The sequence below is a fragment of the Oreochromis aureus genome, linkage group 9, assembly GCF_013358895.1.
Source record: "Oreochromis aureus strain Israel breed Guangdong linkage group 9, ZZ_aureus, whole genome shotgun sequence".
Lineage (NCBI taxonomy): Eukaryota > Metazoa > Chordata > Actinopteri > Cichliformes > Cichlidae > Oreochromis > Oreochromis aureus.
In genome coordinates, this window is record NC_052950.1 from 9,762,357 (window position 1) to 9,787,481 (window position 25,125).

A 25,125-nucleotide genomic window follows, 5' to 3' on the forward strand; every position below is an offset into this window, starting at 1 on the left:
ACAATAATGGGAAACCTATATGTCTGCAACTCAGTCATCTAGAATTGAGAGTTGTAGGAGTGATAGCAGATGGATTTTTGATCAGGTTGTGAATACCGGACGAGCGAAATAGAACATGTATTTTCTTAATTGTGCCAGGCAAAGTTTATTTTGAAAAACATTTGACCCGGAAGTCATTTCCTCAGCAGAAGGAATGGAGTATCATGTTGACACGTGTGTAGCTGTCAAGTGAACATTTATAAGTCCACAAGTAACTCCATGACTCTGAGTTGTGAGTATACGTTGTGTAGGCCTACAAATACACAAGCTGACGGATTAGAAACAGCACTTAGTTTGTTTAGAGGCTCCGCGGACACCTATAGCGAATCTAGCTCCAGCTAAGCTAGCAGACAGCTAAACTACATTTTCCACACTGTATGCTGTTTTTCAGTGTTATGACTTTCGTTAACGTCTGTCAGATTTTCATTTAAAATAACTGGGTTGCTGAATCCAGTTTACTGTGTTTCTACAGGCATTTCTACGGGTTCACAGTACAGTCATGGCTGATGCGTTTAGCAGCAGCTCGGAAACTGTAATTCAGCGTGTGGTCGGAGTTGCAGTGAAGACGAGCACACCTGCTGATGAACTGGAAAAGTTTTATCAGATTAAGAAAACCTGCGACTTCATCAGTGAGCATCAGTTTGAAAAGGTAAGGAGGAGCAACATTTTACTTTCTTAGATGTCATTCCCATTTGTTTACAAAAGTATTTATGCCCATACTAGCCAAATATTCTTAATCTTTGTCTTGTTTTAATTAAAGCAACTGCAGTTAAAAAAAATATAAAACAGTGCCTAATTTATACTTTGGATATTTTAATTATTACATTGGTTGACGTGTGTGCAGGTAGCTTTGCAGTTTCCTGATGAGCTGCTGGTGGATTCAGTTGCAGTGGCAGAAGAGATCGAGAGAAACACTAATGCCAAGTCATATATTTTGGGCGATACATCCTATGGAAGGTAACACAGTAGATTTAAGAAATTATTGCTGTAATGCACTCATGCAACACTGTGTTTTTTAATGGCTTTGAGTCATCAAGTAAAGTTTGGTTTTAAAAATGGTGGCAGGTTACATTCACTGATATTTTTGACAAAAACTTGTCAACATCTCCAGACCTGTCAGACTTTGAATTCAAAATGTCAGCTCTGTTTTTCAGTACATGAGAATATAAAGCTTTTGTGCTTTTATTTACTGGGTTTTGTTTTTTTTTTATATATATATAAAAGCAGCATTCAGTGCTATATAAAACAGTGTGCAAGGAAATTCCTTATCTAGTAAGGGTGTTGATTTGTTTAACACTTTTGTATTAACAGTCTTTTGTTGAACTCTCATGTGCAGTTGCTGTGTGGATGAGGTCGCTGCAGAACACGTTGGAGCTGACTGCATTGTGCACTATGGCAGTGCTTGCCTTAGCCCATCCAGAAGGCTGCCCCTGTTATACATCTTTGAACAAAGAGCAGTGGATGTGGAGAAGTGTGCCTCCTCCTTCAGAGAACTCTACCCTGACAGACACAGTCACATAATCATCCTCTGTGATGTCAACTATGCTCATGCCATTAGTAAGTTCGCAGTCACCGTGCAAAGTTTGTGTGATCCTTAGAATTGGGATGTCTCAACACAGATTTTTGTTTTGATCAGTGCCATCAGTCCACAGATATTTGCCAGTATAAATTTCTATTTTTTTTTCCTCCCTCAGATGGTCTTTTGGCTCTACTGTCACCAGAGTATCCAAACCTTGTTGCCTCTGAGATTGTTGTTGAAGGGGAACAGTGTTACAGTCATGGGCGGATTAAAAGACAAGATGATGACGCCCGTCTCTCTGAGCAAGACGATGGCCAGGTCATCTATCAGTTTGGACGTCAGTTCACCTTGAAAAGCGGTTTAAGCGTCACGGACTGCAGTATGTTTTATGTGGGCCAGGAGGGAGCGACCCTGAGAAACTTCATGATGACTTGGAATCGGTGCTCGTTTTGCTCTTTTGACCCTGTGACAGCAAAGGGGCGGGTCGAGTCTATAAGCATCAACCGCGCACTGATGAAGAGATACTATGCTATAGAAAGGGCCAAGGATGCCAATGTGGTCGGCATCCTGGTTGGCACTCTGGGGGTTGCCGATTACCTCTCTATCATTGAGCAGCTGAAGGAAACCATCAAGAGAGCTGGCAAGAAGAGCTACATGTTTGCCATGGGGAAACTGAACGTACCCAAACTGGCAAACTTTCTTGAAATTGACATCTTTGTTTTAATTGCATGTCCAGAGAGCTCACTTTTGGACTCGAGTGAGTTTTTTAAACCTGTAGTGACGCCGTTTGAGATGGAGGTGGCCTGCAACAGGAAGAGGGAATGGTCAGAGGAATATGTCACAGACTTTCGACATCTCCTGCCAGGTGCGATTGGGAGTTTTTCACATCAGTTTTTCTTAAATGAACTCTCTTAAAGTTCTGTATTATTACAATATGTTAAGGATGTTAATGGTGTTGGCTATGTGGCTCCATAGCGTAGTGGTTTACGTGTTCTCCAAACAAGGAAAAGAGCCCAGGTTTAATCTAGAGAGAAGATGAAAATCTGCAAAATCAAACATGCAGCGCTACCTGCTGAGGTGACCCCTTGTTTAACAAAAAAACAACAGTGTTGGTTATATACACTGCATTTTGGATTGATTTCAGATTCATTTAAAAGGGGACTATGGGATGTTAAAAGTGTGAATATTACAGTAATAATATGGTTGAAAGTACCAACTGAGGAATTCATAAATAGTTTCCAAAAGGAATTTGGCTATCCATTACCCTTGACGTTAAGGAAATGTTTCCATATGTCTGTTTTCGGTAGTGTAATGAAGGTTGTTTCATTTTGCCACGTCTAACCTTTTTTTCCCAAACTTGCTGTAGGTGGACAGAGTCACGTGCCTTTGGCTGATCAGCAGGACAAGGAGGATGAAACTGACGTTTCATTAATCACTGGTGCTGTGCGAAGCCACAATCTCCTGAGCAGTGAGCCTACAGAGCCGGCTTATGGGTCCTCTGTGGTCTTGAGGAACCAGACGCTGACCGTAGCAAACACAAATTCAGCTGGTATGACAGTGTGCTCCACCTAATCAACATGCATGCATTCCTATACAAAAGTAGACACTTATGAATATCTTGTATTACACTACAAGTGTTTATTTATTCATTTTATTTTTTATTTTTTTCCAGCATCTTTTCTTGCAGGTCGAAGCTGGATTGGTTTAGAGCAGAAGCTGGGAGAGACACCTGTGGTGAAAGCAGTAGAGGGCAGGAGAGGCATAGCTATAGCCTACGAGGAGGAAGGAACATTGTCATGATCATTTTTATCAATAATCCACAATGTCTTTGATAGGTTATTTATTAATTTACCAATGTACCAAATGTATAGCATATAAACTGTATTTACTGGAAGAAGAAAGTGATTATTAAATGTTTTTTATTAACATCAGTACCGGGCAGTGGTAGTTTTATACTGCATTACTTAGAATAATAGGAATCTGTGATTCAGTGATTACAGTATTATGACATCATAACCAGACCAAAAGTTGTTACTCAGAACCAGGAAATGACTGAAATGTATTTTGAACTCTGAATCTTAGAAAAAAGTAGCCCAAATGTCAGATGACCACTCATCTTAAATTATTCACGCAGCTTGGATGAAATTGGCCTTGTATGAAGTGGAAATGTATTAAGTATAAAAATGCACTTTTCAAATCTTATGACCTCTACACTGACCCTGGGTTTGAGCTTTATAGTAGCAGGAAATCTGTAACACTGCAAAGAAAAGAAAGCAAGTTGTTGAACGTATTAAAACATCCCACAGTTCATATTTTTCATTTTCTTTAGCAAAATAAGTAAAATACATATAACCTTTGCATTTCATGTGTTCATTTGCTTTACATTGTTAAATAAGAGAAATTTGGGGTGGCTCCACACGCAACAGTGTGGAGCCACCCCAAATTTCTGTATTTTACTAGGAAAATGGGTGAAAGCTTAAAGAATTTTTGCTCAAGACCCCTTTAAGAAATTACAAGAAAGTCTGGCTCCTTGGACAAAGTAAGGGGTGACTTAAGACTTTTGTACAACATTCTACACATCTTAATGTTCTGGAGAACTAATGAAACTGACTCCATGTTGCAACATCCTACGTAGCTGTGATATCTGGACCAGGCCTGTCAGGATGGCCTCTAAATAAATGCAGTCCTATTTTTTTGTGTTTTTTCTAATATAAAGTTTGATAGTAAGTCTTTATATAGTGCTCTTTTTAATTGTTACGTAATGAAGAAAGGTGAAATTCATATGAAGCCACATAAGCAAATGCAAAGATATAGACTTACAATTTTTGACTAAAAGTCATTTAAATAATGTACATAAGTGGAAAATGTAACATTTTAAGCATTTATAATCAGCTATTGTAATCATCATATTTGGACTTGGTATATCAAAAGAAGTGGCACATTTTATCACCAAAGCAGACAACTTTTGAAAAATTGTTAATCAGTGTTTTATAAGCTTTTATAACAGATTAGTAAACCTGGCCATAAATCACTGGCTATTTGCAGGAACTTCTTCCACAAAGGATGCAGGGAATATACCAGTATTCCCGTTACACTGCCCTTCCAACCAGTCTTGGTTAACTGAAGATGAACAAATTGTGAATTAGAATCATATATTCCATCAAATTGTTTATGTATGTTTGACGTATAAAAGAATGAAGCCTCACTTTTAGAGAGCAGTTTGATTTTATCCCCTTGCTGAAAACTCAGATCCTCGGGATTTGACGACTCGTAGGAGTGAAGTGCCACCAGGTGAACCTCCTCCTGAAATCCGAAAACATCCACAATGGTTATCAGTGTAAACGGAAATAATAACAGGACTGCAAAAACAAAAAGATACTAAAAGTACTTCAGTATCGCTAATACTGGGAATATTTTACTTACTACTTATTGCCGTTGTTACTGTAACAACAGCAATAACATGGCAATAGATGGTTGCTCTCTTACCTCCTTGGTGTTACACCACAAAGTGACACGCCCACCGCTGGCACGGCTCCACAGCTTCTCCATTTCTGTGTTGGCACTGATTACACTTTGTTCACTTGCCTCAGAGGTTAAACTAAACCCAGTAAAGGTATTCAGTTGTAAGTACAAACAATGCATACCAAACATTCTTGTTTTCTTAATGATGTGCTCTACCTCAAGGTGACTGCAGAAGAAGGAAGATTCAGTTTCTTGCCGATTTTCTCAATCAGCATTGTGTAGGGTGACCCAGACGGGACTGAGACGACAAAGTTGAAATTGAAATGCACTTTGACGATACATGAATTGTCTGTGGACTGTTTCTCCTGGAAATGATGAGAGGAAATAAAAGAACTTAAAATAACAGCCAGAATTAAACATCTCAGTACTTCTCATTTTCTTTGCTTTGGCATACCTGACGCTGATGATTTCCACTAGTGGCTTCACTTGGCGTAAGACCTTACATAAAGAAAATGTGGAAAATTAGATTTTTCACATAAGGCTCAGATATCATTGGAAAATCCTCATTTAATTTTTGTATCCTGTACCAGAAAAGCCTACCTTGTATCCTTTCAGGTCTGGTGGGTGGCTCTCGGCTTGGAGGTGGAGTTATTCCCTGTTTATAGTTGTTCCCATTCAAAATAAAGAAAAGTAAAGTCTGTGTTATTTTAAAAACTTGGAAAGAATGAGAGGAAAGCTTGGAAAGGAAACTACAATGTTTTAAGCACTGACATTACCAGAGTAATTGATTATGACACCAACAATTGAGAATAATGAAAAATAAATGCTTACCTTGTTTTTGTTAGAAGCTAAGGAGATTTCCAAACGTTCCAGATAGTTGTAAGGAACAAGGCCCCTCTGTGAAAGACATCACAGCCATGTATACTCTCAGCAGACAACAGCAATGCATTAATTGTGTGACAAAAGTACATGATATGAATACTGGCTTCAGTGCATAAAAACAACACAGTGTACTGGTGTTAAAATTTGTACAATAAGTTTCAGATGTGGAGATCTTACTCTTTCATTGAAGACCACATATGCCCAGTTGTCAGCACCCTTCTGCAACACAAACACAATATTGCCCGGCACTACAGCCAGCTCATCACTGGTCTCAGGAATAAACTCAAAGAGCACAGTGTGCGGATCTCCTTCCAAAGCCCTGTAAACACAAGAAATGTCCACATGGCATCAAGAGTGAATCCTCCCCTAGTTTTGCTGCAATAGGTGCAGGCTGCTGGGGAATTCCCATGATGCATTGAATATTTCTTCTTCTCCCTTACTATGTCTTAATATACCTCTCTGCACTGAATCATACTTGTTATGAATCTCTGGCTCTCTTCCACAGCATGTCTTTTATCCTGTCTTCCTTCTCTCACCCCAACCCTCCCTGAGCCTGGTTCTGCCAGAAATTTCTACCTGTTAAAAGGGAGTTTTTCCTTCCCACTGTCACCAGAGTGCTTGCTCATAGGGGGTCATATGATTGTTGGGTTTTTCTCTGTATGTATTATTGTAGGGTCTACCTTACAATATAAAGTGCCTTGAGGCGACTGTTGTTGTGATTTAGCTCTGTATACATAAAACTGAATTGAACTGATGTGAAATTGAAGAGACATAAGACACAAAGGTTAAAGTTGGCACTATTCTGTGTAACGGTACATTTCTATTTTCAGGTTTTAATTATTAGATCTACACTTTGAGTCACATTTTCTCTTTGTGGAAAGCAAAGTTTCATAGATATGACTCATGCTTTCCCCCATTTTGTATTTGTACTAAACATGGATAGTAGAGAATCCACATATCAAAAAAACTTGCCAACTATAACATCATTAAATACTAAGATCATTTCTGTTTAAAGAGTTTCAAATCTGCATGGATCCAAAGTGACTATCATACCTCAGAACCACAGGCTCTTTTGGACAAGTTGGACCATCTTCCACCTATCAAATAAAAAAAAACACAGTCCATCAGAGACATGGCAACACACTGGAATATGTAAAGTTTCAATCTAACAGTAATTCCTAACATTGTAAAGGATTGCAGTGCTGCTCTATAATGCAGCACAAGTTCATTTCCATTATGTTGATGTGGATCACTGGAAGCTTTTAAAATAGGCACCAAGGTAGCATATTTTAATATAAAGTAACAGAAGATAAGAACGCACTGCTGTTTCTGTCATCAAACTGTAAAGTTTTTATTGTCAATAAAAGCCAGTGTGTCACCTGAGGCTGCAATGGGGCAAATCCAGAGAACTCATCTTGAGGAACAACAGAGGCAACGACCTGATGATAAGAGGGGGGGAAAGTAGCTTATAGATATCACTCAACAATAAACTTATTGGTTTCTCTGAGTAATTTCACATGTGTAAGTTCTGTATGTGTGTACATATATATATATATAAAATGAGTGACTGACATTTTACCTAACATGATAAAATGTTGTGATGCTGACTTTTGATAGCTTTATAATCACTCTAGATTAGATAGAACAGGCTGTATAACAGATCACCTTTGCTTTGCCCAGGTAGTCTTTCTTCTCCAGCTCTGCAACATAGTGCTTATTTGGTTTGAACAGCTCTTTTGATTGGAACTCGACCAGTTTGAAAAGCTTCTGTTTCTGTTGGTGAAATTTCATTGTGAGTGAAACTTAAAATATTTGCCGGTGGTTAATACAGCAGTCGTGCATATCAATATCCACCTGACTTAAAGCAAAATTAGAATAAAGCATATTAGCTTACCAAATATAGGTTAATGGAATGAAGAAAAACTACTACATTTGATATCATACATGTAATCACATTTAAATGGGTTCACAAAAGTGATTGTATCACAACTGACTAGGATTGACTGCAGAGCTTTGTCGATGATATTAAACCTGGCCTCTGTCTTGTAGTCAAGAGCCTTCATGAGGTACTCCTGGGCCTTTTCCCAACTACCCAACTGAGCTTCAACCAGGGCCATATTGTGGAGAACCTGTGGAGACATTGTTAAGCTTGTGTCCTTGGCCAGGAAAAAAAACGAATGCTAAGTTGTATTATAAATGAACAGCTCATAACATCAAATGAATTATTTGGATGTAGTGTTCAGGATTAATAATAGGACGGGTTATCAAGAATACTCACATCACAAGCATATAGTATGTATCTGAGACCAAGCGCTTTGTAATCTATCAGCTGGTTGCCCCTGAGTGTTTTAAAGGTTTTCTGGAAGTCAGCTAAACTCTCCTCATACCTTTACATAGAGACAAAAGTTAAAACATTTGCATATGATATACTATGAAGCATTTTTAAATAACGTCATTAAACTTAAAAAATAATATGGTCCCTTTTTTTTTTTAAAAAAGGAAAAAGGCAGGTGTCTTGCCTCTTCTTTTTGTAAAAAGTGATTCCTCTTTGAAAGAAGGCGATGGCCAAATGTTCATCCTTACGTATGCTGCAATCAAACGCCTGAGAAACAGAAAAAAAACAGTCACTTCCTCTAGAAAACATGGTAAGGTCTACTTCTCCTTTCTCAGTGACTTGCACTTTCAGACAGCATATCAGAGAATTTTATTTCAGCTACTTTCAAAAGAGTTTCTTGTTTGGACTAATGTGCTGATACGACAGCTGTTAATATTTGTGTGTTTATGCTTCAGCCTGCAGATCAGACATACCTTTTCAGCAGCATCGAAGTCTTGGTTAAGAAGATGGAGACAGCCAATGTCAAAAAAAATTTTGGAGTTTGGTTCTTGAATAGCCAAGAAAATCTCAAGTGCTTTGGAGAAATCTTGTCTGTTGACGCAAGTTACCGCCTCATCCCACTGGCGCAGAGTGTCTACAAAAGACATGTTGGCAGGTTAGGAGTACACTGAGCTACAGACCACAGTAAGGAAGTTCCTCTGATTTGTACCATTGAGAAGAGGAAGTGTGATGAAAGTCATTGTTGGTGTATATATAAATATCACATTACCACCAGGTCTTAAAGCTAAAGGGTTGTCCCTTTTTTCCCAATGTGATGTTCTGTCATCTACATGACAATTCATTATTTGTGTGTGGTGTTTAAATAAAGCTAATCTGATTTTGTTATACTTTCCCATCACCAGATATGTCATGCGTGTATGTTTAGCCATAGATTTCCAGGAATGTTGACGGACAGGGTGTAGGGAATGTGATTACACAAGAACAACTTAATGATGTGTCAGTAAACAAGGATAAGATAAGAAGAAAGACTGAAAGTAATAGGGTTTTTTATTTATTTGTTTATTTATTTATTTATTGAATCACGATTTACAGCAGGTAAAAACACTTCGAAAGAGGCAGTCGGTATTCTTTTTTATTGTCTTTTAGTTATCAGAAACAGTAGTGCACAAACTACAACTTCCGGCTTAAAGTTTTTAAAAACGATAGTGACCTACTAGTACAAGCTTTGCACTCTAGCACAGCTTTATTAATTCACTTGTATTGTAAATGATATCAGTTGTATTGGTGGGTTTTATTTCTGTTGTTTACCAAAGTATGTATTCCTTACCTTCAGAAGAAAACTATTCCAGCTTCCTTGCTGTGTGGTTGGTTCTCTACCGCCTGAGCCCACCTACGCTGACTCTCTCCACCAATCACAGCAGAGCGACTTGCGCGCTGCCTCCCTCCGGCTGATCCAAACTAGCACTGGCCCCATCGGTAGTTAAACAAACATGGCTCTGCTACATTATCAGACAACAACTCTTTATGATACGTAGGCAAATTTAAAGGAAAAAATGCGAAGATTATTAAGAAACATGCCATGCGTGATATGACACCGTGGACGGAGAGTCGCTATATTATTTAGTGCGTTAGCTTAGTGTAGCCTTTTGTGACCGTGTTTACACGTAGCTAGCTCTTGTTGGCTAATGTAAGCTAGCAAAATGGACCTTGGATCAATGTTGTACAACAATTTAAAAGAAGTTACATGGAGTACCACGTCCTTACCATTAGATCAACTTGTCAGTGCTTATAAGTTGCCTCAAATTGTCAAGCTGGATAACGGCAAGTAACTTTACTTTTTCACGCCATCAGCGCAGCGCTTGTTAGCTGCTAGCTAGCAGCAAAGGCAAACTTAAGCTGTAACATAAATCTTTGCGATTGAGTTTAGCAGTGTGACTTACCGTTTCTCAACAGTGTGGTCTAGTTTACATTACAAAATAAGCGTTTTCTTATTCTCGTTTTTTGGTTTATTTTTGGTAATGCCTTTGTGCAGATCTCACCTTTTTTGGTATTAAACGTGCAAACCCTATAGTCATTTCTGTAATGAAGTTATTCTAAGTTATTTCAGGTTTTGTAAAAACTATATTGCAACGACTGATGAGTTGTACCACATACTGTCTAGCTCCACCATTGGAAAGCCACATTTTTAAATATACATGTATTGATGCAGGCTGAGTCGCAATGCCAATCTTATAACTAAATCGTAACCTAGTTGCTCTGTTTAAGCTGAGAAGCATCATTGTCTTCATTCTGGTTACAAAAAAGACAAGTATTTATTTATTTGTTTTTAAGAATTAAGACATGATAATGTTATGGTGCTGTGCAAAAGTATTTAGCCACCACTCATTTCTTCATATTTTGCTTACAAATAGCCAGACTTTATTGCATTTTTTGAAGTGGTCTTGAGCAATAGTTCTCCAGGTTTTCTGAAGGTTTTTCAAAGTTTTTGTAGTTCCAGTATCTGACAATTTTCTTCAAGGACAAAAAAAGTACCTAATTTAAAGGGATCAGCCAGTGTTCTGTATACACTCCGATTCCCATTTATTTAGTTGAGTCCACAAAAAATACCAAATTAACCAAGAACCGGACTGAAAATCAGTAGTATCAGGTCTGATGGAGCAGTGAATGCAATTTAGAAATGTTTGGTTCAGAGCATTGTGAGTATGTACAGAGAAGGTCAGGAGTGACTAAAGCCACCTATAAAATAGGGTGGAGGCTGCACTGCAGCAACTGGTGTAAAGAAATTACAAGAAAGCTGCCTTAGAGTTTAGGCTGTGTTAAAGAATAAAGGTGGTCAAATCAAATATTTACTTTCAATTTTGTTAGAGTTGTACAAACTCTGCATTTGCGTATAGCCTATATTTCCATGTATGTTTTCACATGTTGCAGCCATTTCCCATTTTCCTATTAAAATAAAGAAATGAGTGGGGGCTCAAGAATTTTACACAGTACTGTTACTATACCTCTAACTAAACTATATGTTAATACAATCCTGGGTCTGAACTTGTATCTTAATCAGAATCAGAATACTTCAATAATTCTGATTCTGATTCTGATACAGACCTGGGTCTGAAAGTGTATATTTAAAACTATGTTATCCTCAGTTATGCCCGAAAATAAACATGCTGACTGTGCCCTGCACTTTGAGATAAAGCTATTATGTATCATTAATAATTTGAATAATTTTCTCCATCTTCCTGACACATGCTTGGCCTTTTATGGAGAACTAAAGTGGTGTATTGTACTTTGAATGATAGAGCATGCTTTTTAGAGAGGTATGGATTAGGCCATTAGTCATTGACTAATGGCCTAATCCATAGTGACTTTAAATGTGCTTGGTAATCCAATGCCTCAGTTTGAATAGAGCAGACTGTATGGCTAAAGAGTGGTATGAAAACAGAAACGGTAAAAGCGGTGTTTCTCCAAGTGATATTTAATTGAATGGCCTGTTCTCTGTAGTTATTAAGGTTCAATAGTTCTCTCATGACCCACATCCAAGACACCACCTGGTGAAAACATAGATATAAACATTTTTTGTTTTAGATGTTTTGTTGCTGGATGGTTCAGGGCTTACTTGGCGGTTAATTTAAAGTTGTAATTATGCAAATTATGCTGTTTTCTGCTCTGTAAATAGTGTTTTGTTTTGTTTTTTTACTACCTGTAGGTCAGCTGGTTGAAGGGCTCAGAGACAATGACTACCTCTTGATTCATTCCTGTCGTCAGTGGACGACTATTACTGCTCACAGTCTGGAGGAGGGACATTATGTCATTGGGCCCAAAATAGAGATCCCAGTTCACTATGAAGGTGAGATGCAGCCACAGTCGATGCTTATTTAGTTTGTCTTGTAAATGGTAAATGGACTAGTTCTTATAAAGTGCTTTTCTACTCTATCCGAGCACTGAAAGCGCTTTACAGTATTTATATGATATCCATTATCAGATATTAAATATGATATTTGATGATGCATCTTTGCCTAAACTGAAGAATTAGTCACTAAAATATATAAGTCAAAAATAAATTGTGTAATTTTATAGTTGTAAGTCTGTGTTGATGCAAAACGCGTGCAAAACACCATTGACATGTCTTTTCCATCTTTTCGTAGGTCAGTTCAAGTTGCTCGAGCAGGACAGAGATGTCAAAGAGCCTGTGCAGTACTACAACAGCGTGGAGGAAGTGGCCAAAGCGTTCCCTGAAAGGGTATATGTCATGGAGGAAATCATGTTCAATGTTAAGGTACATTTAATCTATCTATTTTTATGTGAGGTTTATGAATAAGGATATATAGCTATAATTCTAAACACTTCCACCAAGAGTATTTCATAACTTTAGATTTCCAGTTAAAGTTTAAAATTTTCCAAGTTAAGTTTGGTAAAGTAGATTCATTTCATTGCGTATATCGAAATTCATGTATGTAATGTTTTCATAGATGGCTTCAGGGGAATGCAATGAAGACACAGAGGTTTACAACATTACACTAAACACTGGTGATGAACTGACGTTAATGGGCCAAGCTGAGATCCTTTACGCCAAAAGCTTCAAAGAAAAATCAAGATTCAACACCATTTTTAAGAAGATTGGAAAGCTGAACTCCATCAGTAAGATCGGTCGAGGCAAGATGCCTTGCTTGATTTGCATGAACCATCGCACCAATGAGAGCATCAGCCTGCCGTTCCAGTGCAAAGGCAGGTTCAGCACCTGCAGTCCACTTGAGCTTCAGATGCAAGACGGCGAGCACAACATCAGGAACATCGTGGAGAAAACCCGTCTCCCTGTCAATGTGACAGTACCCAGCACTCCACCCCGCAACCAGTATGACCTCCACCTTATTAGGGAGGGTCATCGGTACAAATTGGTCAACATTCAGACGAAAACAGTGGTTGTGTGCTGCATTCTGCGAAGCAATAAAATTATCCCTATCCATTTTCCGTTTCATATAGCCATGCCACGATTTATTGTTCCGGAAGAATTGCTGCAAGGAGAGTTGTGGTTAGATACTATGGTGCATCGCTGGTTTGCGTTCTGCCAGGAACAGTTTGATATCGATGACTATTCTCGTGCTGTCCGGGACGTACGAACAGACTGGAATGAAGATGGCAAAAGCCCCAAAAAAAGCAGTGGAAATGGTAGTTGTAGCAGTGGAGGAAGCGGGAGTTCAAGCGGCTGTCCCAATCATATGCAAATTCCCAGCTCTTTGACTTACGCCCGAGATGAACTCACCCAGTCCTTCCACCGACTGTCTGTGTGCGTGTATGGCAGCAACCTGCACGGTAACAGCGAGGTCAACTTGCAGGGTTGTATGACACTATGCGGAGATTGGGCTCTTATGGCTTCTGACAGTCATCCTTCAGAAGAGAATGAACACTTTTTCCCAGAGCTGTTGGACTGCACAAACGCACAACCAACCCTCAACAAGCTGGATGTTCCCTATGAAGAGCTGTGGTTGGATCACTTGAGAAGTCAGATTCCAAAAGCCTCTCAAAGCGAAGGAATCAGAGGCCTCAACAGTGACTGTGCCACAACAGCTGCACTGACAAACGCAGTCACTTGTCCTCTGGGTGCCATAACCAGCTCTGATGTGCCTCTTACTCCTCCACCAGTCCCACCAAAGTCTGAAGCTGTAAGTATAATCTATTGCACTCAAGAGTTTTCAGTCCTAGGATTGGAGTGTTAGTTGATTTGATGGCAAATACACTCACAACAAGTGTATTTTAATACTAAAGCAAAAGCCAGCATGAGTAGCTGCTATGCAGTAAATTAATAAATAAAACTACTTGAAAACAACAAGTTTGATTGGCTGTTGCAGATAAAAAGCTGAACCTAAGGGTTCTTTGAAGAATGACTGTAATGTAAGAACGTAAGCTTTAGTTACTGTTTCAACATAAACTCTTTTCATCCTAGGTGAAGGAAGAATGTCGTCTTTTGAATGCGCCACCAATCCCACCACGAGGCCTGAAACAGATACCATCAGTGCCTGTCCTTTTGAAGCCACGGCAGCAAGAAACTCGGTCTCCAAGTCCAACCCTCTCCTATTATTCTTCTGGTCTCCACAACATGTAAGAATTTAAATTGTCACCCACATTCTCACAACAAATGCTCTGAGATATCAAGTTTTGTACCTTTCTATGTATACATGTATGAGGCTATTCTTGTGCTATAAATTAATCTACTATTTTTCCATTAGTAGTGGAACATGTGAGCAAGAAGAAACTGACCCACAAGAGCAAAGCCACGTGTGCTACCCTTGCAGCTGGGCTAATTCCAGCAGCACTGAACCAAAGGCTGCTTCCCCCAGTGGTAGCTTGCCGTCAGATGGAGTTTCATCGCGGTTGTCTTGGCCAAATCATTTCAGTGGAGGGGATTCACATTGCATGGACGAGTTTCTGCCTACAACCTGTCGAAGTTACTACAGTTACCCCAGAAAGAGAACCCCAAGCACTCCAAAAACCTGTACAACCAGCCTTGTTGACTTTGATGGCCGAGAGTATGCACACCGCAGTAAGGACTTTGACTTGCCGAAAGCATCTCTGAGTCCTTTCTGCAACAAATCTTCAAGCTGCAATTCAGAAATGTACAGTGACAAGCTAATAGACGCATCTAACACCAAGCAGAGCCTCTCCTGCCCGATCCTGCCACCAAGAACACCAAAATCAAATGCCATAAAGAAGTGCACAGATGTACTGTCAGAGTCGGCCTGTGACAGTAAGCCGGAAACTTTATATTCCTCACTTGCTCAACATGAGCAGGGAACAAAAGAGATACACTCCATCTCTAACACTCCAACTGTTAACTGTCCATCCTTGTCTCACACTACACAGTGGCAGCCACCACCGAGCTTGGCTGGCCTTTCAATTGAAGAGGTCTCCAAATGTCTGAAATTTATTGGCCTGCCAGATGACATTGTTTCTCTTTTCGTGTCAGAAAAGATTGATGGGAATCTACTCCTGCAGCTCACCGAGGAGATTTTGTCTGAAGACTTCAAGCTAAGCAAACTGCAGGTGAAGAAACTCATGCAGTTCATAAATGGGTGGAGACCCAAGATATAACAGTATGTAACTTAAAAACTCCTGTAAAGCTGAGAACATCCTGCCTTCAGTTTGTATGCTATGCACATCAAGCCACAAAGAGTTTCTTTTTGTATAGTATGAACTTATTTCCTTGTTACTACATGGTGGGGAAGACAAGTGGGTAATACCCACTTAAAGTCTATGACTCCTATTTGCTAACTGAATGGAATCATTTGGCACTTTCACAAAGACATTTACATGTCAATTGCTTACTTTTTCACCCACGACCTATTCATGTCACTACACAGATACTAATTTAAGCCAGGGAATTGAAAGAAATCCACATAATCGTTTTAATGTGAGAGCTATATGAAGACAATGTTGTCTTTTGTTAAAGGAGAGTGCCACAGAATTTTGCTGCGATTAGCTGGATGTTTAAAAGAGCACGAACTAGAAAATATTTTATATATATATATCTATATATCTATATATATATATATATATATATCTATATATATATACATATATATATATACACATATTAGTACAGCCAACTGCCAATAATATTAGGAGTAATTACAGAAAACCCAAATCTTTTTTGGGAGAAGTGGTATCAGGTGACAGGACGATGGTTAATTGTCTAACTTTGGAAAATTAATTATTGCATGTAGTCAATCCGACAGGGTTTTGTTTGCCCTCAGAATTTGCGTCCCCTCAATATAACTGTGCTAATAACAGTGAGCTACGTTAAGTCATTATCTGCAGCAGGGTTTAAAGGTGACACTTCCTATGCAGGAGCTCTTTTTTGTTTGCGTCTCAAGTTAAACACTCCGTATTTTAACCTAAAATGTCTCGGCTAAATGTCATTTTGGGTTATTTAAGCCTGAAAAGAAATTAGTTATATCTAACCAAATTCTGTCCTTTCTTTTAAACTCACATGGAGATAACCAAAAGCACCAACAGATCTTGGCGTCCAATATAAATGAAAAATTAAATGCATCATGCACTTTGGTAGATTTCAGATTAAATATTGCAGTTAAGGTCATTAAATATAATTGATGAGATTGTTTATGTAGAGAATGAATGCACTACATTTTTTTAATTGCAAGGGTACTCATTTGTTTCTACTGTATGTATTGGTAAGTGTTACCTACAATACTTGCGAGACAGAAGTAATAGTTTTTTGCGCCTTAACCCAGAGACCTTAAACCATTTGATATTTTCCTTTGACGTAACATTTTCTTTTTGTCAGAGAGTATACACTAACAACTGGAATTTCTCCAGACCACAGAGGCATGTAAGCTAAACTTGAAAATGATAAACTACAATGAAATATTTGTTTGTATTGGTAACTTTTTTTTTTTTTTTAAATACCCTTAATTCAGAATTGAGTTATTTATGCAGTAATTTAACATGATGCAAAATATGCAGGAGAGTTCTTGTCAGACCATTCTTATGGCTGACACATGAAGGTGCCTCAGCAGTAACAGCCTTTGTACAACTCGGGTCTGGTCTGTTGGCCAACAGCTGTTGTTTTGTTTTCCCCCCACCCAACAGTTTTTTTTTTCTTTTTTACAGTGGGGTGTTACATATTTTACTTGATATTTTTTTATTTTGTATGTAGGTGCAAATTAAATATAATTTTTTTATTGAAATGATTACTAATGTTGAGATTATTTTTTATTGAGAAAAAGCTTATGTTCAAATTTCTGTTTTGTTTTTTTAATTCTGTAAAATGTGGGTTCTACTCGGGTTTCTAACTTCATGCATTAAAATAACACTCGGTCACAGGGGGGGAAATACCTACGAATCTCTTTCGCACTCCATGGACAGTGACCAAAAGATAATGTTAATAAGCTGTATTTCCATTTAAGTTAGTCTCAGTATCGCTGTTTTTATGGAGAATGATTTCTGTCCCTGGAAACTTATTACATAGCATAATGTCTTATGCAATAGCCATGGCACTCCAAAGTGACCACGGAAAGGAAATACAAAGCAGTGGAGTATTATAGGGTATTATTAACTGTATTGAAAATGCCACAGTGTTAATTTATAAAAATTGCATGCCAAAGAAATAATTCCAAACCATTAGCCAATTTATCTTGAATAATTCTGGAATTATTCAATGAACTGTGAAAACACTCCAACATCTAGCCCTGTCCCACTAATCCAACATTGTGAAGCACTCTGTACCAAAGCTCATTCTGCCTTGGTAACACACTCAGCTCTGGATCACTGCCTACATGAAGTGTTGCAATTTTTTGTATAAAAAGAAGGTAAATGACTGTGACACTGGGTTTGACATCATTACTTACAAGTTGAGTTCTGAACATTTGTTTTTCATTTTAACTCTTGTTTTCCCTGTTTCCCCTTTTGCATTGTATCATCTATTAAACATGGATTAACTGGTGCTTGTGTTTTTCTTCTTGGTCAAGTAACAGTAGTAGGCTTCATAGTATTAACGAGATTGACGATTTTACTACTGATCACAAAGTTTGAATGATGAACGCAATCTATACTTTACCAAAATGATTGATGATATACAGCAAGAGCTGTGTGTGTAAGTCAGTCTTCCTTCATTGATAATTCAATTCTATTTTATTTATACAGCGCCAAATCACAACAACAGTCATCTCAAGGTACTTTATATTGTAAGGTAGACCCTACAATAATACATACGGAGAAAAACCCAACAATCATATGACCCCCCCTATGAGCAAGCACTTTGGCAACGGTGGGAAGGAAAAACTCCCTTTTAACAGGAAGAAACCAGAATCAGGCTCAGGGAGGGGCGGCCATCTGCTGCGACCATTTAGGGCGAGAGAAGGAAGACAGGATAAAAGACATGCTGTGAAACAAGACAGATATTAGTAACAAGTACGATTAAATGCAGAGAGGTCTGTTAACACATAGTGAGTGAGAAAGGTGACTGAAGAAGAAATACTCAATGCATCATGGGACTCCCCAAGCAGCCTGCACCTATTGCAGCATAACTAAGGGACGGCTGTACTTATAATGAGTGCTGTTTCAGTTTTAATGGTCACAGAATTGTACATTTTGATATATAACTACAAATTTAGCACTAAACAACTTCACTAAGAGTATCACTGGTGGTAACAGCAATGCAAACTCTAATATATTTATTGACATTGCAAGTTTTTAGTAAGAAGGAAATTAGGTAAACACTGTTTAGACCTGAAGATCCAAAAATAACATGATAAATAATGTTATTCTAACGTTAGTTTGCATGTAAGAACACTCAACAGACCACATTCAAGAATAACTACAAATAAGTCACGTTACTTCACATTGAAATTCAACATGATCAGTAATGTATCATCGTGCAAAAGCTACTGATTTATGGATGTTGATTGGATGAATTCAGCATCGTTTCCATGATTTTTTTTTTTTTTTTTTACAGAAGCATTTCTAACACCTCTGTAAATTGTTTAGATGTGCTTCACAACTTGTAAGCTTACATTGTCTGGTTTGTTTGTATGGTTGCTTCATATGATAATATTCCAACCTTCTTTATTGTGTAAAATTAAAAAAATCTAAACAAAACATCTAGAGAATATTTAAATATAAAGATATATTAGAAAGCATAGTGCGGTATTCCATCTGAATTCACAAAAGTATTATTTTAAGGCCTGCCTGCCTGTCCAGGGAAACATGTTGTGTCTATGCTGTGACATGGAGAAACATGAGTTTCATCAATTCCCCAGAATATTGTGACACATGTTGGTTTCACCACTTGGCTCCATGTCTGTTTATGTTAAAGTTCTGCGGGTCACAGTACTTGTTGCAGCACATTGTAAATGCTATCTGACAAAAGAAAATTACTTGAAATATATTTATAAATTGTAACTTTACTTTGCAACATTTCCTGCTAATAAGAAGGTCAAACCAAAGTCAGAGCAGAGGCTAAAAGGACAGGGAGATAACAGAGGATTTAAAATTTAAATTTGAATTTCATACTTCATAAAATTACAGCTTGTTCCAGTTCAACTGATCAACATTTGATCAACAGTTTGGAAGAGTAGCCATCTGAAAATTACCACCTTGGGTCATTTCCCCCAAAATTCACGTCAGAATGTATTTTAGTCGTCTCTGGATTCAGTGAAGAACTTTCAGTTAGAAAACTCACCTGGTTTATTTATTTCTAACATTATTTTGCTCTTTTCCAGTGCGACTGATGATTCATTCAGCTGATAGATAATTAATTATAATTTGGGTCATTTCTCAGGCAAAATTTGAGATGACTGTAAAGAATTGATAGAGGCAATAAGTAACTGATTAACTGGTTATTTTTAGTAATTGATATCTGCAAGGTTGAGTGTATGTTATCTGCATCTTTTATAGATCAGTAAATTGAATACAGGCGTATGTCAAATGCTGCAAAAAGGAAGTGAGACAGCAAATTGCATCAGGTGTTCAGCGGAGGTTTGCTTGGCTTTATCAACAGTTTGCTGTTTCGTTACTTCTGCTGTCGGGAGGTCTTGCACCTTCCGGTTGTACATTAAGCAGGCTGATATGCCACAGATCAAAGGTTTCCTAAGTTCTGCTTTTTATCAACAAGTGGTTTAGGCTTACATATTCTAAACCACATCATTTTAAAGCTTTGATTAAATTTGAATGTCTTTAAGCAAGTGTGATTTATTGAAAATACTTTGCACAAGTCTTATCCATATAAACGATTTCAATAGAGGTTCCTGTATCCTTTTCATTTGAATACTTATGAAAGAGCAAACATGCTTGTTTGTTTCAGTTGCTGGTGCACTGTGCAGCATCCAGTTTTTAAAATAAGTGTACATAAATGCAGATTTTAAAGGGTTTGTCTATTTTTTCGTGTAATTACCTGTTGCATGCTGTTGCCAACATGTTTTATTACCTCACTCTTAAGACACACACTTGGTCAAGTTTGGCAAGCTCGACTTTTAAAACAACTGCATATGAACAATGACTAGGCCTGTGATGCCAACTTGCGCTTATTTGTTGCATTTTAGGCATTGTTAGCCGTTCCTGCCATTTGCTGCCTCCTTCCTGACTCCACCAGGTTTTGTATGGAGCATTTGTCTTGATGTCAACACAGCAACTTGTTTAAAAAATGGCTGTTAAGTTGCTCTAAGGAAACTAATTTGATTGGACTGATACTTTATGTGACGATCTCACATTAGTAACTAATGAGAGATCATCAGTTATCCCATTCAACTGTCAAATCTCTAATCTGATTAATTCCTGCTCTTAATGGGAAAGTTTTCTGATTACCTGCCCTGTGCAACTGAATTATAACTACATGGCTGAATTCATAATAAAATATTACTATATAAATGCCATAGTGTATAGTTATAGATTAGTTACAGATTCCACACTTTTCACAGAATTTTATTTCTTCCTTTTGTTCCAAACATCATACAATTTTGCCAAGCAAATTGGCAAAAAAGAACAAAACACATATAGATTTTCCACAACTGCATTAGAGAACATATTTGACATCAAAGGATTCTTTCAGGCCCTAAAATTCATTCACATAGTTTCTAAACGTGTGATTTATTTTGAATGACTCAGATCCACGGTTCCCAGCCCACCCAAACTCTGCTAAGCACATTTGGATCCATGGCCTGGTCTAGCAGACAGTCCACCTGATTCTCCACTGACAGGCCTTCGGCTGGAAGTTTAGCACGAATGTTGTGCTCCGCAGTGCCCAAAGCCACCGACTGCATCCCTGGGAAGGCATCAGTCTTCTCAAAACCCAGCTTCAGCTCCTCACTGACAAAATAAACCCAAAACATCAAGATAAAATAGAGAATAACAACACAGTGACTGAATTGTATTATAAAGGTTTCTGATTTCAGATATGAACCCTAATATGAATCAACACACTCAGTAAAATGTTACCATTAGCTGAATAGTGGGACTTTCCACCATTATGGATGTCAACAACAGAGGGTTTCCTCATCTTCATGTACTAGCATAGAACATTAATTAAATCCTATTGGACCTTTCATATTATGATTTGATGATCTACCTGGTTATAGCAGCTGGATTGGCTCCTTCCAGTTTTCTCCTGGCAAAGTTAACCTTCTGCAAGGGATACCAGTTGATTTCTTTGGTGTTCACAGTCTCTGTCCATGTCCCTCCTTTCTTCATTTGTTTCATCTCAAAGTTCTGCAGGATAACAATAACACAACTTTTTTGTACCGTAATTTGAAAAACAGATTACAGGTCTTTAATGGGCAACAGCAAGCAACATTTTATTGGGGGGGAAATTAAATTCATTCAATTTCACAAACAAAAACTGTAAAACAACAATAGACTATACAACGGCCGAGACCCACAAATGAAAACAGAACATGCCACATGTTGTATATAATGCAATCATGATCCATATCCAAAATTCACCATGTGCTGTCTGCGGAGTGGAGGGGTGATGATTTGAGCTTGCTTTGGATAGAACACAGGACTTGGGCACTTTGCAGTCATTGAGTCGACCATGAACGTCTCTGTATTCTAGAGTATTCTAGAGTCAAATGATCCCAAGCACAAACCCAAATCTTCAAGAGAAGGGCTGAAGAAGAAAAGAATCCAGAAAAGTCCAGACCTCAACCTGACTGAAATAATGTGGCGACACCTTAAGAGAGCTGTGCCTAAATGGATGCATGAAAATCTCAATGAACAGAAGTAATGTTGTAAAGAAGACTGGACCAAAGGTGGTTCTACAAACTACCGGATCATGGAGCGTGCTTAGTTTTTCACAGGACTGCATAGAGCCCTGTGAAAAACTTTTTTTTAAACAACATGTTTGCATATCTCAATGAAGAGATATCCATGTATGCAGGTGAAGGTCAAGAAGCTCTCTGCGTAACCAGACTTTGATTGCATGTGCAGTGTGTTCTCTCAAACCCACTCGCTATAACAACAATTCTTCTTTTTTTTCCCCCAAAATTAATCAACATTTGTACAAAATAATGAGCAAACAGCAGAAAATCTGCCTGTTCCACACAGCTTCAGTTCGCAGCAGCCCTTTGTCAAAGACCTGTCTGCTTACAGCTTTACTTGACAACCTTATCCAGAATCTATCCACATTCAATGGTTACCTTCCAGTCCAGGGAGGGTTCCTTGACAAACACGTCCATAGTGTTAAGCAGAAGGTCTGGCTCAGCCCTGTAGGCCCGCAACGAATGAACCATGATGTTCTGGATCAAACCGGACTCCTTCAAGGGTTGCATTAAATTCACAAACTGTTGGGTCAGCCGGAAAGGCATGAGCTCAGGCACAGGGAGGAACTGGGAGAAAATACGGGATTGCACAGAAAGAGATTAATAGCACAGTAGGTCACATTTGCCTTCTGACATGCGTCACATTCATGCAGCCGGTCACCTCAACTGTGACAGTAAGAATCATACACCTAAACCAGACGATAAATTCTCCCAACCCAATCACGTGTAAATGTATTCACTTATTTCCTCTTCTATGGCATTTTGCTTTAGGCGAGGTAACATTCCTTTCACTGGATATACCTGTGTGGCTGAGCCAAACGCATGACCAAAGTCAATGCCAATCATGCCCCCTGTTTCCATATTTATCATGAAGTTGGAGAGGTGGCGATCTCCAATCCCAAGAATCCAGTGACTCACACACAGCAAAGCGTGAGAGCTAATGAAGTGGGATCGCAGGGACAGAAAGGCCTCCGGACTGTTGCACATCTTTAGAAAAGCTCTCCTAGAATTTAAAACAGAGAAAAATAAGAAGATTATTACTGCAAGTGTTACCATGTCCTGAGCAGTCATTCTATACATGCAGACCACTTACTTCAGCAAATCGCTGGGCACATACTGCAATACTTTCATAAAGTTGTTGACAGCATCGGCACGTTTTGCTTTCCTGGCAAAGAATAAAATGCAAGTGTAAGTCTGTTAAAATTATTCAAATTGTTTTTTTATGAGCATTTATTGAACCCAGTGCCATAGGAGTAAAAATTCAGGTAACTCACTCATAGGCCAGACCATAAAGTGGAACACCCGTCACACGATTTTTGTCTTTTCGGTTTTCTGGTGCAAAGCGTGACAGCCAGGTTTTGTAGTCTTCCATGGAACTTTAAAACAAAGACACAACCGCCATCATATCATCAAACTCATCACACACTTAAATATTGCTGCATTACATTGAGTTGATACAATGTTTTTTACAATAATAATTTAAGCAACCAGCTATTAGAAACTAATAGGCGAACTTCATCTTCTTCACCAAACACAGGGCCTAACATCCACGGCATTAGGGTGGAATAAATATACTGTACCTCTCTGCCCTTCGCTGCTCCTCCTTAGTCATTGTGTTGAACACAAACTCCCTTAGAGTACAGGTGTTTTCCATCCATTCAATCAGACCAATTCTGTAATCATAATTTGCTTAGTTAGTTAATATTTTGTCTAATAACTGTTAAGTAATTAAATCTCTGACCAAAAACTAAATGACACTTATAAAATTAAATAAATATTTCTTACTGGATAGTTTTATCAAAGAAAATTAAAAAAAGGCTCTAAATTTTATTCAATCTTCTAATCAGTGTAACCAGTATGAGGATTAATATTAACTGAAGGGACACATATGGACACACAGACATGCCCGCCACCTTGTGTTTATAGGAATGACTTGATAGGTGCGGAGCTGCAAGCCTCTGTGCAAACATGACGTGTCGTGGCTCAGCAGGATGTTCATGACAGCGAAAAGCTGCTCGATTCGTTGGTCCTGTCGGAGGTCCTCCCCGCCCTTTACCAGAAAGGGGTGGTCCCGCTCGTCATCCCCACGAACGATGAGACGCTTGGGACGACGAATGGAAGACATCACCTTTACCTGCAGGCAAGATCCCAGAGGGCTTTCACACTTACAGCCAGGACGGGAACAAACCGTTTAACTCTTCCTGTTTTAAAGTGACGATGCATACCCTCTCATCAAAGCCAGTTATCTTTGCATGATACTCTGGCAGTGGTTTGGATCTCCCGTCATATTGTCCTGCGAGAAAGAAAACGCAGCTTCATCAGTGGATAGAACAGCTGACAACATATCGGATGAGACTGTTTGAAATAAATCAAACAATATTAATCAGTGCAGCTATTAACCTGGGATCTCCAGCTCATTTCTGAATGAGTCTGCTTTAAATCCACTCAGCCAAGGCGAGTATTCCTTCAGGTTCCCTGGCTCCTTCTGAAATCCACGCATGGGTGCAGCCAGCTCATCCACTTTCTGCAAAAAGGTTTTATCTTTCCTCTTTTCAAACAGCTGTTTGCCGTTAGGTCCCAACAATTTCTCCACATCTTTGAAAAACTTCTGCAGGGAACAGCATAACATTATATTTTCTTGATTAGAAGCTGCATATTCTTTTCACTTGCTGATGAATGACCTGTACTAACCTCCTAATTTCACAAATTTCTGGAGAATCATATTTTTGAGATTTAAAAAAAAAGAATGAGGAAAAAAAAGAAAAAGAAATGACAAACTTTGATGAATTTCTTTCGAAACATCCCGTGACTATCCGCGCTACAGTCCCCGAGCATAGACCGCATCTCTTCATACATGTCTCCCATCTGCTTCCTGTTAAAGGTCGGCTTTTCCAGTTCATTTCTTACGCCATCCCACCAATCCTGCGTGTGGACAGAATGAAAACAATCAGTTTTCGTCTGGCATTTAGATCGAAATCATGTCTCAACTTTCACTCATTACCTTAAAAATCATGTCAGGATTTGTGAGCTGCTGAAGAGCATCCACAAAGTTCTTCACAGCGCCTCCTTTGTCCAGCATGCTCTTGAGCCTGTTGATGCACAGTGCTCATAAAATTAAACTGAAG

General features: G+C 38.6%; 4 protein-coding genes across 7 annotated transcripts in view; 2 read left to right on the top strand and 2 right to left on the bottom strand.

The window, feature by feature from the left end:
- The first annotated feature begins 171 nt into the window (after positions 1-171).
- On the top strand, positions 172-3,868 carry dph2 (diphthamide biosynthesis 2). 3 transcript variants are annotated; one of them, XM_031759502.2, is made up of 7 exons: positions 172-271; positions 494-688; positions 884-996; positions 1,376-1,596; positions 1,734-2,423; positions 2,925-3,107; positions 3,231-3,868. In XM_031759502.2, the coding sequence occupies exons 2-7, from the start codon at positions 539-541 to the stop codon at positions 3,356-3,358; spliced, it is 1,485 nt and encodes a 494-aa protein (XP_031615362.1). In that variant the 5' UTR covers positions 172-271; positions 494-538; the 3' UTR covers positions 3,359-3,868. The 3 variants fall into 3 exon arrangements, with proteins under 3 accessions (XP_031615362.1, XP_031615361.1, XP_031615363.1); XM_031759501.2 differs by having other exon boundaries at positions 512-688; XM_031759503.2 differs by lacking the exon at positions 172-271 and adding an exon at positions 278-414 and having other exon boundaries at positions 512-688.
- Positions 3,869-3,979: 111 nt separating this feature from the next.
- Positions 3,980-8,926, bottom strand: ncf2 (neutrophil cytosolic factor 2). The gene is made up of 15 exons (XM_031759504.2): positions 8,711-8,926; positions 8,422-8,504; positions 8,181-8,289; positions 7,897-8,031; positions 7,568-7,675; positions 7,282-7,341; positions 6,956-6,999; positions 6,080-6,221; positions 5,852-5,917; positions 5,621-5,675; positions 5,475-5,518; positions 5,237-5,385; positions 5,045-5,156; positions 4,765-4,861; positions 3,980-4,678 (listed from the first exon to the last, which is right to left on the bottom strand). The coding sequence occupies exons 1-15, from the start codon at positions 8,882-8,884 to the stop codon at positions 4,587-4,589; spliced, it is 1,470 nt and encodes a 489-aa protein (XP_031615364.1). The 5' UTR covers positions 8,885-8,926; the 3' UTR covers positions 3,980-4,586.
- A 684-nt stretch (positions 8,927-9,610) lies between these two features.
- Positions 9,611-17,691, top strand: garem (GRB2 associated, regulator of MAPK1). Of its 2 annotated transcripts, none has more exons than XM_039617244.1 (6): positions 9,611-10,058; positions 11,941-12,081; positions 12,380-12,510; positions 12,704-13,894; positions 14,176-14,330; positions 14,462-17,691. In XM_039617244.1, the coding sequence occupies exons 1-6, from the start codon at positions 9,938-9,940 to the stop codon at positions 15,318-15,320; spliced, it is 2,598 nt and encodes an 865-aa protein (XP_039473178.1). In that variant the 5' UTR covers positions 9,611-9,937; the 3' UTR covers positions 15,321-17,691. The 2 variants fall into 2 exon arrangements, with proteins under 2 accessions (XP_039473178.1, XP_031615353.1); XM_031759493.2 differs by having other exon boundaries at positions 9,613-10,058; positions 14,459-17,691.
- A 2,959-nt stretch (positions 17,692-20,650) lies between these two features.
- prkdc (protein kinase, DNA-activated, catalytic subunit) overlaps positions 20,651-25,125 on the bottom strand; it is a 31,840-nt gene continuing 27,365 nt past the window's right edge. Inside the window, exons 75-86 of the mRNA XM_031759520.2 lie at positions 25,002-25,089; positions 24,779-24,922; positions 24,401-24,608; positions 24,226-24,293; positions 23,914-24,134; positions 23,581-23,673; positions 23,275-23,376; positions 23,094-23,165; positions 22,802-23,003; positions 22,379-22,567; positions 21,310-21,449; positions 20,651-21,050 (exon numbers count right to left, since the gene is read on the bottom strand). Of these exons, the coding sequence (XP_031615380.1) occupies positions 20,846-21,050; positions 21,310-21,449; positions 22,379-22,567; positions 22,802-23,003; positions 23,094-23,165; positions 23,275-23,376; positions 23,581-23,673; positions 23,914-24,134; positions 24,226-24,293; positions 24,401-24,608; positions 24,779-24,922; positions 25,002-25,089 (1,732 nt within the window). The 3' untranslated portion in view covers positions 20,651-20,845. The remainder of the gene's footprint in view (positions 21,051-21,309; positions 21,450-22,378; positions 22,568-22,801; positions 23,004-23,093; positions 23,166-23,274; positions 23,377-23,580; positions 23,674-23,913; positions 24,135-24,225; positions 24,294-24,400; positions 24,609-24,778; positions 24,923-25,001; positions 25,090-25,125) is intronic.

Bases quoted from the DNA above. Each gene is read 5' to 3' on its own strand.
- ncf2 (XM_031759504.2), bottom strand. From the start codon at position 8,884: ATGTCTTTTGTAGACACTCTGCGCCAGTGGGATGAGGCGGTAACTTGC. The intron at 8,032-8,180 runs GTGAGTATTCTT...ATGTCTCCACAG, and splicing joins ACATACTATATGCTTGTGAT to GTTCTCCACAATATGGCCCT. The intron at 7,000-7,281 runs GTGACACACTGG...TTTATTTGATAG, and splicing joins TTGCCCCATTGCAGCCTCAG to GTGGAAGATGGTCCAACTTG.
- dph2 (XM_031759502.2), top strand. From the start codon at position 539: ATGGCTGATGCGTTTAGCAGCAGCTCGGAAACTGTAATTCAGCGTGTG. The intron at 997-1,375 runs GTAACACAGTAG...TCTCATGTGCAG, and splicing joins GGCGATACATCCTATGGAAG to TTGCTGTGTGGATGAGGTCG. The intron at 1,597-1,733 runs GTAAGTTCGCAG...TTCCTCCCTCAG, and splicing joins CAACTATGCTCATGCCATTA to ATGGTCTTTTGGCTCTACTG.
- garem (XM_031759493.2), top strand. From the start codon at position 9,938: ATGGACCTTGGATCAATGTTGTACAACAATTTAAAAGAAGTTACATGG. The intron at 10,059-11,940 runs GCAAGTAACTTT...TACTACCTGTAG, and splicing joins AATTGTCAAGCTGGATAACG to GTCAGCTGGTTGAAGGGCTC. The intron at 12,082-12,379 runs GTGAGATGCAGC...ATCTTTTCGTAG, and splicing joins GATCCCAGTTCACTATGAAG to GTCAGTTCAAGTTGCTCGAG.